The 17,115-nt window shown below is 55.8% G+C and overlaps 1 protein-coding gene across 4 annotated transcripts in view; it reads left to right on the forward strand.

Annotated features, from left to right (window-relative positions):
* HDLBP (high density lipoprotein binding protein) overlaps nt 1–17,115 on the forward strand; it is a 69,204-nt gene that overhangs the window by 51,546 nt on the left and 543 nt on the right. For all 4 annotated transcript variants that reach the window (XM_060107281.1, XM_060107282.1, XM_060107280.1 and 1 more), the window contains 15 exons: nt 877–981; nt 1,073–1,186; nt 2,371–2,457; nt 2,604–2,735; nt 6,221–6,439; nt 8,797–9,018; nt 9,116–9,334; nt 9,893–10,031; nt 11,752–11,906; nt 12,693–12,797; nt 13,046–13,180; nt 14,297–14,440; nt 16,041–16,226; nt 16,697–16,813; nt 16,951–17,079. In XM_060107281.1, the coding sequence (XP_059963264.1) occupies nt 877–981; nt 1,073–1,186; nt 2,371–2,457; nt 2,604–2,735; nt 6,221–6,439; nt 8,797–9,018; nt 9,116–9,334; nt 9,893–10,031; nt 11,752–11,906; nt 12,693–12,797; nt 13,046–13,180; nt 14,297–14,440; nt 16,041–16,226; nt 16,697–16,813; nt 16,951–17,079 (2,208 nt within the window). The remainder of the gene's footprint in view (nt 1–876; nt 982–1,072; nt 1,187–2,370; nt 2,458–2,603; nt 2,736–6,220; nt 6,440–8,796; nt 9,019–9,115; nt 9,335–9,892; nt 10,032–11,751; nt 11,907–12,692; nt 12,798–13,045; nt 13,181–14,296; nt 14,441–16,040; nt 16,227–16,696; nt 16,814–16,950; nt 17,080–17,115) is intronic.

Below are 17,115 nucleotides of genomic sequence, written 5' to 3' on the forward strand. Positions count from 1 at the left end.
TAGAGGGTGGCCGGTGCGGGTGTGACTTGCTGGTACCGAGTTTCCTTCACTACCCCCCATCCCCAGGGCCCCATGTAGTGCTAGGGAGGTGCTAGGGCTCTGGGTGCTCAGCCTTGGCCACACCCCAGAGTCCCAACTGCAGTGATGACTTTTCTGGCGGTGATTCTCGTGTGCAGCCACGGTCAAGAAGCACAGCTGTGTGGTTATCTGCACACCCGGCCTGGGGGTTGGTGCCTTGTTCCCCGTCCCTGAGACTAAGCCACCAGCCCTCACACACGTTTCTTGGTTTTCTGAGTCAAATGCAGACACATATATCCTTGCTCTGGGGTGTCTTATCCTGGTCCTGGGTTACCGAACCCTTGTTTCTCTGTCAACCTGATGCCAGTCTGATCCAGAACCTCCCAGAATTGTTTGAAATGTTTGGTTGGCTGTTAGTGTTTGTCCCTGTATTCCAGCTCTGCTCGTTTTCTTGTATTTTGCCCACGTTTTGATCGGACCTCTGGAGGAGGGTGAGAGCCACACGGGTTCAGTGCCCTGTGTTGAACCACTCTTCCTTAATCGTCCGCACAGGGACACGGTCCAGGCCACGCAGTGTTCAGGAGGGCTGTGCAGAGCGTGACGCCTCGCAGCCCTCCCGTTGGGTAGAACGGCTGGCTGAGCCGCTGCACTAGCACTTGTGGGTGAAGGGTCCTCCACTCCGTTTCTTCGTTCTACTTGGTTCAGGAGAATAACACACAACCAGAGTAACATGCAGTGTGGGCATTGCTGGAGAGAGCAGGTGTCCTGCGAGGGGTGCGCTCTCGCCAGCCACTGACGCCTGGCAGTGCGGCAGGGGTGCACCTGGGCACCCCTCACTGTGATCAGTTGTATTTTTAGGAAAACGAGCGTACCAAGGATCTAATCATTGAGCAGAGATTTCATCGCACAATCATTGGGCAGAAGGGTGAACGGATCCGTGAAATTCGGGACAAATTCCCAGAGGTAAAGGTTTCCCAAAGACATTCTTGATTCAGTATTTTAGAATCCAGTCCTCGCTAATAATCAAACTTGGTCTCCTGATGATTTGTTCTAGGTCATCATCAACTTTCCAGACCCAGCACAGAAAAGCGATATTGTCCAGCTTAGAGGGCCCAAGAATGAGGTGGAAAAATGCACAAAATACATGCAGAAGATGGTGGCAGATCTGGTAAGGGGACGTTTTCCATCCTTTGTTGTGCGACAGTGTCAAGGGTAGTAGGGGGCTGGGGGTGTTCCCCAGACCCCCTGCTTCGGGGAGCACGCTCAGGCACTGGGGCAGTCCCCTCTCACGGTATTTAGACCAGCAGAGATCCTTTTCCCCTGCAGAGTTACTTTGTTTCTTTTTATAAATTTATTTATTTTTGGCTGTGTTGGGTCCTTGTTACTGCCCACGGGCTTTCTCTGGTTGTGGCGAGCGGGGGCTACTCTTTGTTGCAGTGCGCGGGCTTCTCACTGCGGTGGCCTCTCCTGTTGCGCAGCACGGGCTCTAGGCACTTGGGCTTCAGTCGTTGCAGCATGTGGGCTCAGTAGCTGTGGCTTGCAGGCTCTAGAGCGTAGGCTCAGTAGTTGCGCCGCAGGGGCTTAGTTGCTCCACGGCATGTGGGATCTTCCCGGACCAGGGCTCGAACCCGTGTCCCCTGCGTTGGGAGGCGGATTCTTAGCCCCTACGTCACCAGGGAAGTCCCTGCTTTGTTTCTTGAGGGGTCTTCAGATACCTAGGCAGAGAAATTCTCCCATCCAGTAAGGAGAAGAGAGGTTTACACAAGTAGCCTGTGACGTCACTTATTGATTTGTTATCTTCCTCAAAAGTTGGAATGCGAAGAGGCAGTTTGAAAAGTGCTGAGGGCGGTTGGTGGGAGGGCTGCAGGTGCCCCATGCTTTCCAGGGGTTCTCGGGGGCTTGGACTTGACCTCCTCAGAGAGGTGATGGGGAGGGCTTCCCAGCGCTGCCCTGGAGGGTGGGGATTGCTGCCTTGATGTGCATTTTGAGCTCTCTCCTGGGCCTGGCATCCCGGCCTCTGCCCATCCTCAGGCAGCTCTGCTCATGGCTGTGACACCCACAGAGCTGGTGTGTGTCCAGGCACTTTTGGATTGTAGAACACGTGTGTAACAGATCGCAGGCGCTCTCATAGGCTGCTGTTCACGCGAGGGACTTTGCGGTAGCTGACTGGCACGCCCGGTTGGTCAGTTGTTGGTTAAGTTGTCTCACCTATTCCTGTGACAAATCTCTGGAGGTCAGGCGGGGAAAGAAGTAGGTCGCAGAATCCTGTCATCCCATCCCACCTTCAGGCACAAGAAGGACAAGTCAATCTACAGTGCGACGGTTAATTGTACCATCTTCTGTGTTTTTTAGGTGGAAAATAGCTATTCAATTTCTGTTCCGATCTTCAAACAGTTTCATAAGAACATCATTGGGAAAGGAGGTGCAAACATTAAAAAGGTGACCGGCCGGCGTGTCTCCCGAGCCTTGGCTCTGACCCCCCTGCCCCCGCAGCCCTGCGCTGTTCTGGCTTTAGAGCTGAAGAAGGGAGCCTTGCTGCCCAGCCCTGGGAAGTCAGCCCCTCACGGTCCCCTCGCTCCTTGTAGATCCGGGAAGAAAGCAACACCAAGATCGACCTTCCTGCAGAGAACAGCAACTCGGAGACCATCATCATCACAGGCAAGCGAGCCAACTGCGAGGCCGCCCGGAGCCGCATTCTGTCCATCCAGAAAGACCTGGTAACGGGATGCTGTGTGGCGGGGTGCTCTAGCCTGGGGCGCGGGGCCTGGGGCCTGGGGCGCGGGGCTGGGTGGGCCACCGAGGGATGCCTGCCGCTTGTCCCACTCAGGTGCTTGGAAATCGTCCCGTTCTGAAGGTGTTACTTTTTTATTTTTTTCAATTTTTTGAAAAATTAACAGGCAAGAGACTGCACGTGTTTAAAGTGTACAGTGTAAGTTTTGACCCCTGGAGTCACCTCCACAGTCCAGATAGCGCGCACCGTCACCCCGAAATGCCCTCGGCCCCCTTCACTCCCGCCTCTGCCCCACTGGGCTCCTGGCACCCCCCCATCCACCCTGGTCTCCGCGCCGCCGTGGGTTGGGGTGAGTTTCCTGCCTCACTGTGTGAGGGGAACCGTGGCACCTCCTCCCACACGCAGGCCTCGCTGTTCTCAGACCACAGGTCCTTTCAGATTCACCACGTTGTCACGTGTCGGTGCTGCTTTTCACTGCCTGGTGACGCTTCATCACAGGAGGTCGTGTTCCTTCTTGTGTGAGCTTTGTAGTTTGTGTCTTTCAAGGGGTTTCCTCTTTTATCTAAGTTGTCAAGTTAACTAGCATAAAAATTTTCTTAATGTTCACATATTATCTCTTTCCTGTCTCTGGTAATGTCATCTTTCTCATTCCTAGTATACGTAATTTGCAGCATTGTAGAATGATCTCCTTTTAACCCTCGTAATATTCTTTTCTCTGAAATCTACTTTTTCTCTTATCGAAGTGAGTTTCTTTTAGGCAGCTTGCTTTTTTATTCAGTCTGACAATCTCTGCCTTTTAAATAAAAGTGTTTACGTTTCAATCACATTAGTAATGATTTATGTTTGTGTGGTATGTATGGCAAGTTTTATTACATACACTTAGTAAGTAAATTACATTTAATGTGACTATAATTTTTCCATTTTTAAAACTGTGAAGTTTGAAAAACAAAATTCAGCATCCTGGGCCTCCCTGGTGGCGCAAGTGGTTGAGAGTCCGCCTGCCGATGCAGGGGATACGGGTTCGTGCCCCGGTCCGGGAAGATCCCACATGCCGCGGAGCGGCTGGGCCCGTGAGCCGTGGCCGCTGAGCCTGCGCGTCCGGAGCCTGTGCTCCGCAACGGGGGAGGCCACAACAGTGAGAGGCCCGCATACCGCAAAAAAAAAAAAAAAACAAAATTCAGCACCCTAACCACTTCTACATGTCCAGTCCAGTCCAGTGGCACTAAGGCCATTCACACTGTTGTGCAGCCGTCACCACCGCCACCTCCAGAACTGTTTCATCTTCCCAAACGGAGACTCTGTCCCCACCAAGTAACAGTTCCTTCCTCCCCTCTCCCCGGCCCCTGGCCCCCTCAGTGTGATTATTTCACGTCGAGCACTTGGATTTAAACCTACTGTCTTGCTGTTTGTTTCTCTTTGTCCCATCCACTGTGTTCTCTTTTCTGCCTTCTTTGGGGTTAGATGTTTTTACGATTCCTTTTAACCTCGTTGTTTGGTCTATTGGGTGTACCTCTGTTTTATTTTAGTGGTTGCTTTAGGGTGTTTGGTATACATCTTCAACTTACCACAGCCTGCCTTCAGGTGACTTGATGCTGCTTGAAACGCAGTGTAAGGAACTGAGAACAGTGGGCATCCAGCCCTGCCCCCGCCGCTGTGTTTTGTTGACATACCGTAAACCCTACATGCATCTTAATAAGAAAATATACCCACGTCAACATATCCTCTGCGCTCTAGCTGTTCATCCCTCCCTCCCTCCAAACCGTGACAACTACCAGTCTTTTCACTGGCCCCATAGTTTGCCTTTTCCAGAATGTCAAATAGTTGGAATAGCATGTAGCCTTTTTCATACTGGCTTCTTTTACTTAGTAGTAAGTAATAAGATGGATCGTATCATAAAAGTAACATTTGGTTTTGTAAGAAACACCAGACTGTCTACCACGGTGGCTGCACCATCTGGCATCCCCACCAGCCTCCACATCCTCAGGTTGGCGGGTTTCGTTCAGCACTCGAGGCTTTGCCTCAGTGTCTCTCACTTAATGTGGTTTCTGACGAAACACCTGATGTCATCCTTGCTCCTCTTGCCTGTTTGATGATCATATCACCAGCTTTTAGCAACTTATGATGTGTCCTGGTGTAATTTCATTCATGTTTCTTTAGAGTTCGAAGCTCTCATCGAGCTTCTTGGATATGTGAGGTTAGAGTTGTCATCAAATTTGGAAATATTTGGGTCATTATTTCTTATTACTTTTTACTGTCCTCCAGAAACTCAGATTACCTGGTGTTAGGCAGCTTGACCTTGCCCTGCTGTCCACCAGTGCTTTTTTTATTTGGTTGGGGAGGAGGAGTGCTTTTTTTCCTCCTTTAAACAGTTTTCAAATTCATTAGTTTCTTGCAATGTCTGATCTGTGATTACACCAAGTATATTTTTCTCTTTCCATATGTTGTCTTCACCTCTACAAGTTCAGTTTCAACCATTTGTTTTTATGCTTGACACATTCAGCCTTGCCTTTGGCTTTTTTTTTTTTTTTTTTTTTTTTGCTGTACGCGGGCCTCTCACTGCTGTGGCCTCTCCCGTTGCGGAGCACAGGCTCCGGACACACAGGCTCCGCGGCCATGGCTCGCGGGCCCAGCCGCTCCGCGGCATGTGGGATCCTCCGGGATCGGGGCACGAACCCGTGTCCCCTGCATCGGCAGGCGGACTCTCAACCACTGCGCCACCAGGGAGGCCCTGCCTTTGGCTTTTTGACCTTGTGTAGTCTAGTGATGAGAATACCTGTCTTAGTGTCCTTGGCCCGCTGGCCCTAACATCTGTGTCATTTCTGGGTTGTTTTCCATTGTTCATTCCTTGTGATGGGTTGTTTTTTCCTACTTCTTTGCATGTCCGGTTTGTTCTTTTTTTTTATTGGATGCTAGATGTTATGAAGTTTACTTTGGTGGGTGCTGGATATTTTTGCATTTCTATAAATATCTTTGAGCTTCGTTAGGTTACTTTAAAACAGTTTGCTCCTTTTCGGACTTGCTTTTTAGATTTGTAAGGTGGGATCACAGCAGCGCTTAGTCCTGGGTCTGTGGCGGCCTTTCCCTGGCCTGGCTGGTCTCCCTGCACGTTCAGCCTGTGAGCCTGCAGTGCTGGGGGCTGCTCTCTCCCTGGACGGTCAGGGCTGCATCCTTGATGCAGGGGCTTGGCCGGGGGCAGGGACCAGGCTCGGCCTGTCAGCTTCCTGTCTCTGGCGTCTTGTCGCTGTGTCACGTGGGAGGTGAATCCAATCCCTGGTGCTCCGCCTTGAGTAGAGGCAGGGTCCTTGCTTACGGGGCTCTTGTGGGGGTTGGTCGTCGGGCATCTCGGCCCTGCCTCTGCTGCAGGCGCCTGAGGGAGACATCTTGTGTGACGTCACAGCTTTCCCTCCGCGGCGTGTCTGCCCTTGCCCGCCACACAAAAACCTGGCTCACTCGTGCTGTGTGTGATTTCAGGCCAACATAGCCGAGGTGGAGGTCTCCATCCCTGCCAAGCTGCACAACTCGCTCATCGGCACCAAGGGCCGCCTCATCCGCTCCATCATGGAGGAATGTGGTGGGGTCCACATCCACTTCCCCGTGGAGGGTTCGGGAAGTGACACCGTGGTCATCAGGGGCCCGTCCTCAGACGTGGAGAAGGCCCGGAAGCAGCTTCTGCACCTGGCAGAGGAGAAGGTGAGCACTGCCCAGCAGGGTCACCGTGTCCGTCCTCTTGTCACGCTGGGCGCCTCCACACACCCTGTCTGTGTGGCAGGTTAGCAAACACCTGTATGTAGACATACCTGTATGTCTCTGATTCTTGCCACCACTGAAGGGCCTTTCCAACTCGGATGCCTACATATTCAGTGTAGAAAATTTGCTGTTAGGCTTGTTATTTGGGGCTTTTTCCCTCAAGTGTGATTTACATACAGTAAATCTTAGTGTATAGCTCTGAGTTTCGACAAGCATACATTCATGTGACCGCCACTCAAATAAAAACCTTTTGGCTGTCACCTCCCAAGGTTCTCTGTTGACTCAGTCGCCTTTGCCCCTTTGTTAAAACCCAGGTGCCGCTCTGTTTGTGGACTTGGCTCTGTTTCAGCAGCACCGCAGGTGGATGGCCAACTTTATGGGACGTCTCGGGAGTCCTTCAGCTTTGTGCTGTTTAAAATTGCTCTGGCTATTCTAGACCCTTTGCCTTTCCATATGCATTTTGGAGCCAGCTTGTCAATTTCTAGAGCGAAATCCTGCTTGGATTTTGATTGGGGTCATGTTGAATCTGAAGATCAAAGCGGGGAGAAATGTTGTCTCGGCAGTTTTGAATCTTCCAGTCCACATCGATTCAATTTTTAAACTCTCTGATTTTTCATTGGTGTTTTGTAGTTTTTAGCATGAAGATCTTGTTCACATTTTGTTCGGTTTATATCTGTTTTGTTTTTTAGTGGTATTATAAATGGTACTTTTTGATACAATTGGCACTTCAATTTCCAGTAACTTTCGCATGTAGAAGCATATTTGATTTTTGCATATTGGCCTTATTTTATGCATCTGGTCTACAGCTCACTTATCGGTGACAATACCTTTTTTTTTTTTTTTTTTTTTTTTTTTTTTTTTGCGGTACGCGGACCTCTCACCGCTGTGGCCTCTCCCGTTGCGGAGCGCAGGCTCAGCAGGCATGGCTCACGGACCCAGCCGCTCTGCGGCATGTGGGATCTTCCCAGACCGGGGCACGAACCCATGTCCCCTGCATCGGCAGGCGGACTCTCAACCACTGCGCCACCAGGGAAGCCCGACAATACCTTTTTTTGTGGATTCTTGTGAGTTTTATAGGTGAAACACACCGTCTGTGAACGTGCAGTTCTTTCTTTCTGACCCGTACCACCTGTGTGTCTTGTTTACTATGTTGCTTGGGCCTCCCGTGTGCTGTTCAGTAACCATGGTGAGCGGACACCCTCGCCTGATTGTGGACTCAGGGAAGCCCTCGGTCCTTCACCGTGCGGTGTGAGGTGTGCTGTGGGTCTTTGGCAGTTGCTCTCTATCCAGCTGAGGATGTTCCGTTCTGTTCCGAGTGTGCTGAGAGTTTTTATCAGGAATGAGTGTATTGTAGGATCTGTTGACATGATCACCTGGTTTTTCTTTTTTTAGTGTAAATATTAGATTGATTTGGTGTTTAACCAACTTTGGCGTTTCTGGGGTGAACCCCACCTGGTTTTGATGCATCATCCTGTATCATGTTGCTGGGCTGGGCTCAGCTAACTTGTTAGCTTTTTCAGAATGCTGCTATTTGTGAGTATCTGTCTGAAAAGTTGAGGATTCTCAGTGGTGTTTTGTGAAACCGGCACTTAAAGATAACAGAATTCGGTTGTTCACCATTTAGCTTGGGGGCCGGGTTTCATGACAAGAGAAAGGAGAGTGCTTGCCCGGCGTGGGCTCGTCCGCCTGGGGGTGTGTCCCCCTCACACTCTCCTGGCGCTTCTGCCAGAGGAACCGGCATCTCAGCGAGGTCGCTGGGCCAGGACCTTTCGTGGTGTCAGATGTGGGCCTTGGTTGGCTTGGCCGTCTCCAAGATGGAGGTTGCAGCTGGTGGTGCGTAGGTCACCTGGAGCCCTAGGGAATGAGGACTAGACAGGGTGCCGTCCACTGGCGTCGGGAGCAGTGTGGGTGCCCAGGCCTGGGAGAGGCTCCCAGCGTGCCATGGGCTTCCTGTTGTGCGGGTGCAGTCCCCCCAGCCCACGTCCCCTTTGCAGATGGAGATAGAGAGCAGCTTGCAGAAGCTTGGTCACTGCTGGTCAGTGGCAGGCCTGGGGCTCTAGGCTGAGTGCTGTCCCCAGCTTGATGTCTGTGATCATGGAGGGGAGGAAGTGCGAGTACCATGTTGTCCGGGTGTCTGTCCGTGTGCTTGCTGAGGTTTGAGGAGCCCCCTTTGGAGGGACGTTGGTGACACCGTGAGGAGAACTCCCCCTCACAGCCCCATCCTCTAGGCCCTCTTAGTCATCTGCTCCAGGGCCCAGGCAGGTGGCTCAGGCCAACAAATGTGGGGTTGGTTTCTGCAGCAAACCAAGAGTTTCACCGTCGACATCCGCGCCAAGCCAGAGTATCACAAGTTCCTCATTGGCAAAGGGGGCGGCAAAATCCGTAAGGTGCGTGACAACACCGGAGCCCGCATCATCTTCCCGACAGCTGAGGACAAGGATCAGGACCTGATAACCATCATAGGGAAGGAGGACGCCGTCAGGGAGGCCCAGAAGGAGCTGGAGGCCCTGATCCGGAACCTGGTGAGGCCTGGTTGGGGCTGGGCCCTGACTGGGGGTCCCGGGGTCCCGGCGCGGTCAGCAGGGCGGGTCACGCTGCGCCCTTCTCTCAACACCGCAGGACAACGTGGTTGAAGACTACATGCTGGTGGACCCCAAGCACCACCGTCACTTTGTCATCCGGAGAGGCCAGGTCCTGCGGGAGATCGCTGAGGAGTACGGCGGGGTGATGGTTAGCTTCCCACGCTCCGGCACGCAGAGCGACAAAGTCACCCTCAAGGGGGCCAAGGACTGCGTGGAGGCGGCCAAGAAGCGCATCCAGGAGATCATTGAGGACCTGGTGGGCGCCCGGGAGGCTCGGCAGGGTTCCGGGCCCCAGGGCGGGTGGGCGCTCCCTCGGCTGCGCCAGGGGTCTGGTGCTCAGCCTCCTTCCTGATGGTGGGTGGGCATCCCACAAGGACCGGCCGCCCCCCCCCACCAAGGGGAGAGGTCCCCTGAAAACGTGTGGGGTCTCTGAACCAGCCTTTAGAACCTCACCCTCCTCGTGGATCAGCCGTGCCTCCAAACGTCATCTGGCTGTCGTGGCCACCCTTGAGGGATGGCACCTAACAGCACCTCCTGCGGTGCGGTGGGGGAGGGGCCCTCATTTGTCTGCACAGCAGTGGGATGTTGTTACGTTCCAGTCCTGGGTGGTAGCTGCGTCAGCACACTTTTGTACCATAGTCTTTTTGGGAAACGCTTCAGAAAGAGGCCTCCCCTTTGGCCCTGCCCTGCGCCGCAGGCTGTCCGTGTGCTGGGAAGTGGCTGTAGGGGGACGGAAATGAAAGCGGTGGATGTACATTTGACCCTGAGCAGCTCACCGTTGCCGGTGGTTTTCTTGTGCTCCGTCTCCCCACAGGAAGCCCAGGTGACCATAGAGTGCGCCATACCCCAGAAGTTCCATCGCTCGGTCATGGGCCCCAAAGGGTCCAAAATCCAGCAGATTACTCGGGACTATAACGTTCAGATTAAATTCCCAGACCGAGAAGAGAACCCAGGTGAGTCCCTGCGGGGAGCCCTGTGCCGAGTGGGAAGCGGAGGGTGTGTGTGTGTGTGTGCATGCGTGTGTGTGTGTGTGTGTGTTTTCCCAGCCTGGGGTAGGTGGTGGCGGGCGGCTGTTGGGTGTCCTGGTGAAGCTCCTCCCTTCCTGGGGCTCCTGTGCGGGGGCACTGCCGGTACGGTCGGCTGTCCTGGGGGCTTCCAGAGGTTCAGGGTCACTCCCTGGTTTCTCAGAGGTGGGCTGTGTTAGTTGCTCCAGGGTGATGAGGTGCCCTTCAGATGTCCTAGAGGTTCACAGCTGCTGGTGACCAAGCCGGGGGAGAGCAGAGCCCCTGCAGCCTCCTGTGCAGCGGGGAGCCCCGAGTGCAGGCCTGCCGCTGTTTCCGGGCCCGCTGCATGCCACGGGTGCTGGGCTCCGTCCCGGCAGCACCTCCTCCCCGTCACCAGCACTCCTCTCATGAGGCAGCCACTGACCCGCCGGAGGGCACCCTCTGAATGGCTGGCTGCCCTTACGGGATGGCCCTTCAGCTCCAAGTGTCCTGCCTGTCACCTGGTTGTGCTTGTGCCCCCAGGGACGGGGCAGGGCAGGGCGATCGGTGGTCAGGGAGGTGACCTGCGGGACACGGGATCTAGCTGGTGTCTCAGACCCAACTTTGTACATCCCGTGTCCTCCTTGCGTGCCCATCTCCTCCCTGTTGACCCATCGGGTCTGGTGGCAACCCTGTGGCCTGCCAGGTGCACTCCCCGTGCTCTGTCCTCTGTCCTCTACGGAGCTTGTCATGGCTGTGGAAGCTCCTAGTTGCCTGAGAAGATGGGCTGTTTTCAGTAGAAACGAGTTAAATCGTATTTGTCACATTTATGTTTCACACTTGAATGTTTACTTCCTAATTTTGAAACTTCACATTAAAGAAAAATTACACAGGATGGTGTAAAGATAGATCCAGATTCACCCCCCCTCACTTACACACAGGCACGCTTGTTTTTTCTGAGTTATTTAAATGTAGTCTTAAGACCCACCCTGTACCTGTAGTGGCTTCTTCATAAGGATGAGAGCGTTCTCTTCTATCCTTGGGGATTACCATGGCGCAGTCCCCAGAACCAGAAGACCCCGTGTCACGTGATGCTGCTGCCCAGCTCGTCCACGTGCAGGTTCTGCTGATCTTAAAAGTGTCCTGCCGAGCCCGCATCTTTCCCCAGCTCAGTCCAGGGTCATGATTGCTTTAGGCACTCGTGTCTGTGTGCTTATTCGCTCCTGGGTTCTGTCTTGCTCCATGAATGTCGTCTTGTTTATTTCGGTCATGCCCAGATCCTAGAGGGGCCAGGGGAGCCACTCCGGCCGGCTCCCATGCCCCAGCGCTCTTGGATTTGCTGGCTTTCTGGCACGAGAAGCTGGCCCCTCCCCAGTCATCTTCTCCAGCCCCTCCTGGCTGCTGCCGCCCAGCACGGGTCACTTGGGTTGTCATGACCATCCGGGCACTGGTCTCCTTCCCTCTCGGGCGCAGTGGGCCCTGCTCCGTGCCCCTCCCGCAGGTCTGTCTCCTCCCCCAGCCAGACAACGGCCTCCCGGAGGCAGGCAGGACTCTTCCCTCCCCACCAGCACCCCCCGTAGGCGCTGGACCAGTGTATGGGTCTGGACAGAGACGAGCGTCCTGTGGTGGCCCGTAGGACGACCTGGGCCTGGGCGCTCGGCAGCTTGAGCTGCCCCTTCCCTGTCCCTAGTGCACAGTGTGGAGCCTGCTGTCCAGGAGAATGGTGACGACGCCGGGGAGGGGAGGGATGGCAAGGAGGCCGAGCCCGGCTCCCCCAGGAGGTGCGACATCATCGTCATCTCCGGCCGGAAGGAGAAGTGTGAGGCCGCCAAGGAAGCCCTCGAGGTGCGTTCAGAACCCCACCACCACCCCCGCGTCCCTGGGGGCCCATCAGCAGGCACCGGGGTGGGGGCGGGCAGGGAGAGCGGGTCTAGTCACTTGAGCCCAAGCACCTCTGCTCTCACTGCGGAAGGTACTGGACTGGGTCACAGCCCAGGAGCGGGGCTGCAGGCCCGGGGCCAAGGACGGGCGCAGAGCTGGCGGGGCTCCGACTCCCACTCTGTGACATGCGGCTGCCGGGGCCTGTCTTGGGCTCACGAGGATGAGTACTTGCTGAGTGCCACCTCAGTGGACAGGACAGGGGTCCTGTCGTATCGTGGGTTAGATGGGGTAAGCAGCTTGCCGAGGCAAAGGGCTCGGTCGGGGCTGCGGTCACGACAGTGGAGTCGGTGGTCCCATCACTCTGACCCACTCTAGGGTCTCAGCGAGGCTGGGATCAGGGCAAGCCTCTGTGTGAGCCCCACTCCCCTCCTCTGTGGGCCCCCGACGCCTCTTTCCCTGGAGTTGTGCTGCTTTGCTTCTGCAAGGGGCTGCTGTGTTGAGCACAGGCCCGGGTCTGTTTGCTCTGCCAGCGTTGACTTGAAGACTGCATTCCACATCCTTTTTCCGTGTCCTCTGTTGAGTCAGAGGTCTAGGCGGCATTCTTAGTCCGAGTGGAGCGGCACAGAAGGTTCGAGAAGGCAGTCTGATTGTCACAGGCTCGTCCCCTGTGCTCCATGAAGACCTGTTGCTGAGTCCACAGGGTCCCTCTGCTCCTCGCTCTCAGGCCTAACCTCACCCCCTGCCCTGCAGGCGCTCGTTCCCGTCACCATTGAAGTGGAGGTGCCCTTTGACCTTCACCGGTACATCATCGGGCAGAAGGGAAGTGGGATCCGCAAGATGATGGACGAGTTTGAGGTACAGCTGTTGGCGGGTCCTTTCCCTGGAGACCAGGTGTCGGAGGGGTGGTGCCCCCCAGGTCGGGAGCTCAGCCCTCGGAGTGGGGCTTCCCGTCCCACCCGCCTTGTCCCGAGCCTGCAGTTGTGTTCCTGGCCAGAGGGACAGGTGGACAGCTGATCACGGCTCCCAAACTCCCCGCTGGTGGGGACCAGAGAGACACGTGTCTGGCCTGCATGTGCATCAGGCCTGTCCCCGTCTCCGCACAGGTGAATATTCACGTCCCGGCACCTGAACTGCAGTCTGACATCATCGCCATCACGGGCCTGGCTGCGAATTTGGACCGAGCCAAGGCTGGGCTGCTGGAGCGGGTGAAGGAGCTGCAGGCAGAGCAAGAGGACCGGGTGAGGGCCGGGCGGGGCTGCGTGGGCCAGGGAGGATCGCCCGGGGGGCCCAGACTTCCAGCTCCCAGGCTGCCCCTCAGCCAGTGAAGTCAGGTGGCAGCGGGAGAGCCAGGTGACCCCCCGTGCAGCGAGCTTTCATCAGAGGCAATGTTGGGGCCGTGGCCCTTTCTTCTTGACGTAACGGCGGTAAAGATGAGCTTCCACGTTAATTAGGTGTTTCTTAAGTAAATAAATCTGAAGACATTTGCCAACCTTACAGGGAAGGTTCAGCTGGGGAGGCCTGGGAAAGACCATTGCTGGGAAAGACCCCCTCGCCCCCCAACATGTGACTGTGGTCCCAGGCAGCTCCCACTGACGCCCTCGGTGCTGTTTTTCTGCCGTTGGGTGGACGTGAGAAGCCGCTTCGCCTCTCTGTGGGGCTGGCATTTGGAGGATTACACGAGTGATAATACACAGGGGTGGGTGTTAGGGAAACTGGAAGCACCGTTTCATTTTATGTGGAGGTAACGGACTCCCTGCTGAGGGGAACCTTCCTGGCGTCTGGTGATGGGGCAGGTGAACCTCACAAGTCTGTGGTCCCCGCTCGCTGTCTCAGCCTCAGCACAGGCTTTGGGGGCCCTTCTCTGCCCAGGGCTTTGCCTGAGCCTCTGCCTGTGGACATCCCGTAGCGCTTTTGTTCCCTTTTGTGGGTTTTTTGTTTGGTTGGTTTGGTTTGGTTTTGGGGGGGTTTTTTGCCTGCTTTCGAACCCCTACCCCAAAAGACCCAGAACTTTTTTATACTTACTCATCAGGTCTCTGTTTCACAAGTTAGGGTAGTAGAGCCCAGGACTTGCTGTGTGCTGTGCCAGGCCTGTTGGTTACCAGCACGCAGCTTTCCCTCTTTTCTGAAGGATCTGTGCTCGTGGTTGTGGAGTGGTCAGGTCCTCGGGTTCTCATTACTAGCTTATGGCGGAAGGGGCGCAGCGGCTAGCGGGAAAGCCGTGTCTCGTTCTTGTTGCAGAGGTGACGATGGATCCCTTCCAGGTTGAGGATGGAAGGGGCGCATGGGCACGCGATGCTGAGGGCCAAGGCGGACGTGCCCCCCCTCCCCCTCACTCGCCCTTGTCTTATCTGCAGGCTTTAAGGAGTTTTAAGCTGAGTGTCACTGTAGACCCCAAATATCACCCCAAAATCATTGGGAGGAAGGGGGCAGTGATCACCCAAATCCGCTTGGAGCACGATGTGAACATCCAGTTTCCTGATAAGGACGATGGGAACCAGGTAAGAGGACCACTTGGGTCAGACGCCGCGGCGGCACTTAAGGGGCAGAGGGACTCTCGCTGGTCTTTGTTGACCCGGGGACAGTGACCACACAGATTCAGGATGTATCCAGAGGGGCGGTGAGAGTAGCAGGTCTCTGAGGAGCTGACTGTGGCTGGGGCTCTGGGCCCATGTTGGCCCAGGCCAGCGCATGAGGCTTCTCTGTCACGGCTCTGTCGCCCTGTGGGCTTGGGGCACTTTTCCCGTGCCCACCTGGCCCTCCTCCCGCTGCACTCAGAGGGCAGTGGAAGGCAGCCCCTCCCCCTGGGCATTGCCCCCAGGCCGTCACACACCCCTGCCTGCCCCCTCCCTCGCCCTTTCTGCCCCTCAGGCTCAGCCTCTGGGAGGTGACCTGGGCCCTCTTGCCCCCCGCCCTGCCTTCCTCTCCTCCCAGCCTCTTACTGCTCTGGAGTCAGCCCCCGGCATCCTCACTGACCCTGACCCTCCTCAGGTGCATCCTGGGCAGTGCCGTTGCTTCACCTCTGTATTTCTAAGTAGTGTTCATAAAACTACTGTTCTTCTTCATTTGTGACTTTTTAAAATTATCTTGACCTTGAGAATTTAGCTCAGATTCCTCGCTTTCACTACCTTTTATTTCCCCCAACTTTTCCACCTAATCATCAATTTTTTAGTCACTGTTTAGTGTTTAGATTATTTCGGTTAGTATTCCATGAGCCAAGGGGGGTTGTGTGGTCCTGTGTCGCATTCATGGCTCTTTCCTGTGAGGCTTACGCTGCATTTGCAGTCTGTTCTGTGCTGTTGTGTACTTGGCGGATGATGGGCCCGCTGGCTGGTGGGAGTCTGGGCTCTGCTGGGCTGGGTTCTGTGTGGAGCCCGCTGCCCACTGTCTGCATTTGCTTCTTCGGGACCGGAGGCACCTGGCCGCGGCCCTGGTGTGTCCTGGCGTTTCTCTTGTCTCTCTCCTGGTGTGGGTCACCCGAGTTTCTGCTCTTCTATTTTGTGTCCAGGCGTTCGTTCTTGTCCTGTGGTCCTTTTACGTCCTGTTGTGTTCTTCAGTGTGGGTGCAGTGTTCTTCCCTGTCCTGAGGAATATGGCTTTAGGTTGTACTTTCTAGTTTCCTTCTCTCTGCCTTGAGTTACCCATTTGCTCTGCTCATCTTTACGGCTCTGGCGCCTCACCTGCTGGTTTGAGGGGCAGGGGTGCCGGCCACAGTTGTCTGCACCTTGTCTCCAGGTCTGTCTGTCTGTCCAGCGGAGACGCCTCCAGTGGAGGCCACCCAGCCCCATGCCCTCAGCTGCCAACGTCCCCTCGGCTTTGTGGCCCAGTGCCCTTCCTCCTCCTCCTCGTCAGCGACTGTCTTTCTGGTGGAGTGTGTGCGGGGGGCGGGAGAACACAGGTACTGTTAACCTGCTGTTTTAGGCGCTCTCCCTTCTGAGCTGGTTGGGTTTCCCCTCACCCTTAAGGTGAGGCCTTCCTCACCCAGGCCTGCTGAGCGCCTGCCCCTCTTCTCACCTCCCCACAGAGCTGCGCCCTGCTGGGTCAGTGCTCGCAGTCAGGCATCCCTGGGTGCCCCTCTTCTGACCGGATTCTCCTTTCTCAGCCCCAGGACCAAATTACCATCACAGGGTACGAGAAGAATACAGAAGCTGCTCGGGATGCCATATTGAAAATTGTGGGTGAACTTGAACAGATGGTTTCTGAGGATGTCCCGCTAGACCACCGTGTTCACGCCCGCATCATTGGTGCCCGTGGCAAAGCCATCCGCAAAATCATGGATGAATTCAAGGTGAGTCCCCGACCTGATCGTGAAGGGCATTGAGCCCTAAAAGCACAGCAGGGGGGTCGGCTGGGTGCTCCGTGCACCATCGAGCCACTTCTTTCCCCACAAGCCAGTTGAGGGGGCAGCGGGGACCACCTGGGGCTTCACCTCTTCCTGCCTGCGTCACTGACCACACTCGGGATCGGAATCGGGAGACTTCTGAGGCTCAGGTGCCTGTCCCTCAGGTAGAGGTTGCGTGGGGTCACAGCTGTGTGTAGTTCACCCTGTCGGCGGTGCCCTGCATGGCCTGCGGAAGGTGGCGGCCCCGTGGTGGCCGATGGCTCTGCATCTGCGAGGGCACATGCGGCTCTGAACACCAGGTGCCCCGCAGGGTCCCGGTCCTCCCGAGGGGGAATCTTCACTAGAAATGGACCGTTCCCAGCCTCACATGACGGGGCCCTCAGAGCCATCTTAGCTGCTGTGTGTGCTCCTTCCAGGTGGACATTCGCTTCCCACAGAGTGGGGCCCCCGACCCCAACTGCGTGACCGTGACGGGGCTCCCGGAGAACGTGGAGGAAGCCATCGACCACATCCTCAACCTGGAGGAGGAATACGTGAGTCCGGGCTGGGCGGCAGGCCTGTGGTGGGGCTGGGGCGACAGGTACCTGGGGCCGGGTGGGCGCCTCGCGCGTGCGGGGGGTGCCCATCGGGCGTCCCTGCTGCAAACTGACACCGCCACCTGCACCCACAGCTGGCCGACGTGGTGGACAGTGAGGCGCTGCAGCTGTACATGAAGCCCACCCCCCACGAGGAGTCTAAGGCACCGTCCAAGGGCTTCGTGGTGCGTGACGCTCCCTGGACCGCCAGCAGCAGTGAGAAGGTGAGGCTCTGCCGCCCAGCCCCTGCGCGTGCGACT

This window comes from Mesoplodon densirostris, chromosome 8 (assembly GCF_025265405.1).
Source record: "Mesoplodon densirostris isolate mMesDen1 chromosome 8, mMesDen1 primary haplotype, whole genome shotgun sequence".
Classification (NCBI taxonomy): domain Eukaryota; kingdom Metazoa; phylum Chordata; class Mammalia; order Artiodactyla; family Ziphiidae; genus Mesoplodon; species Mesoplodon densirostris.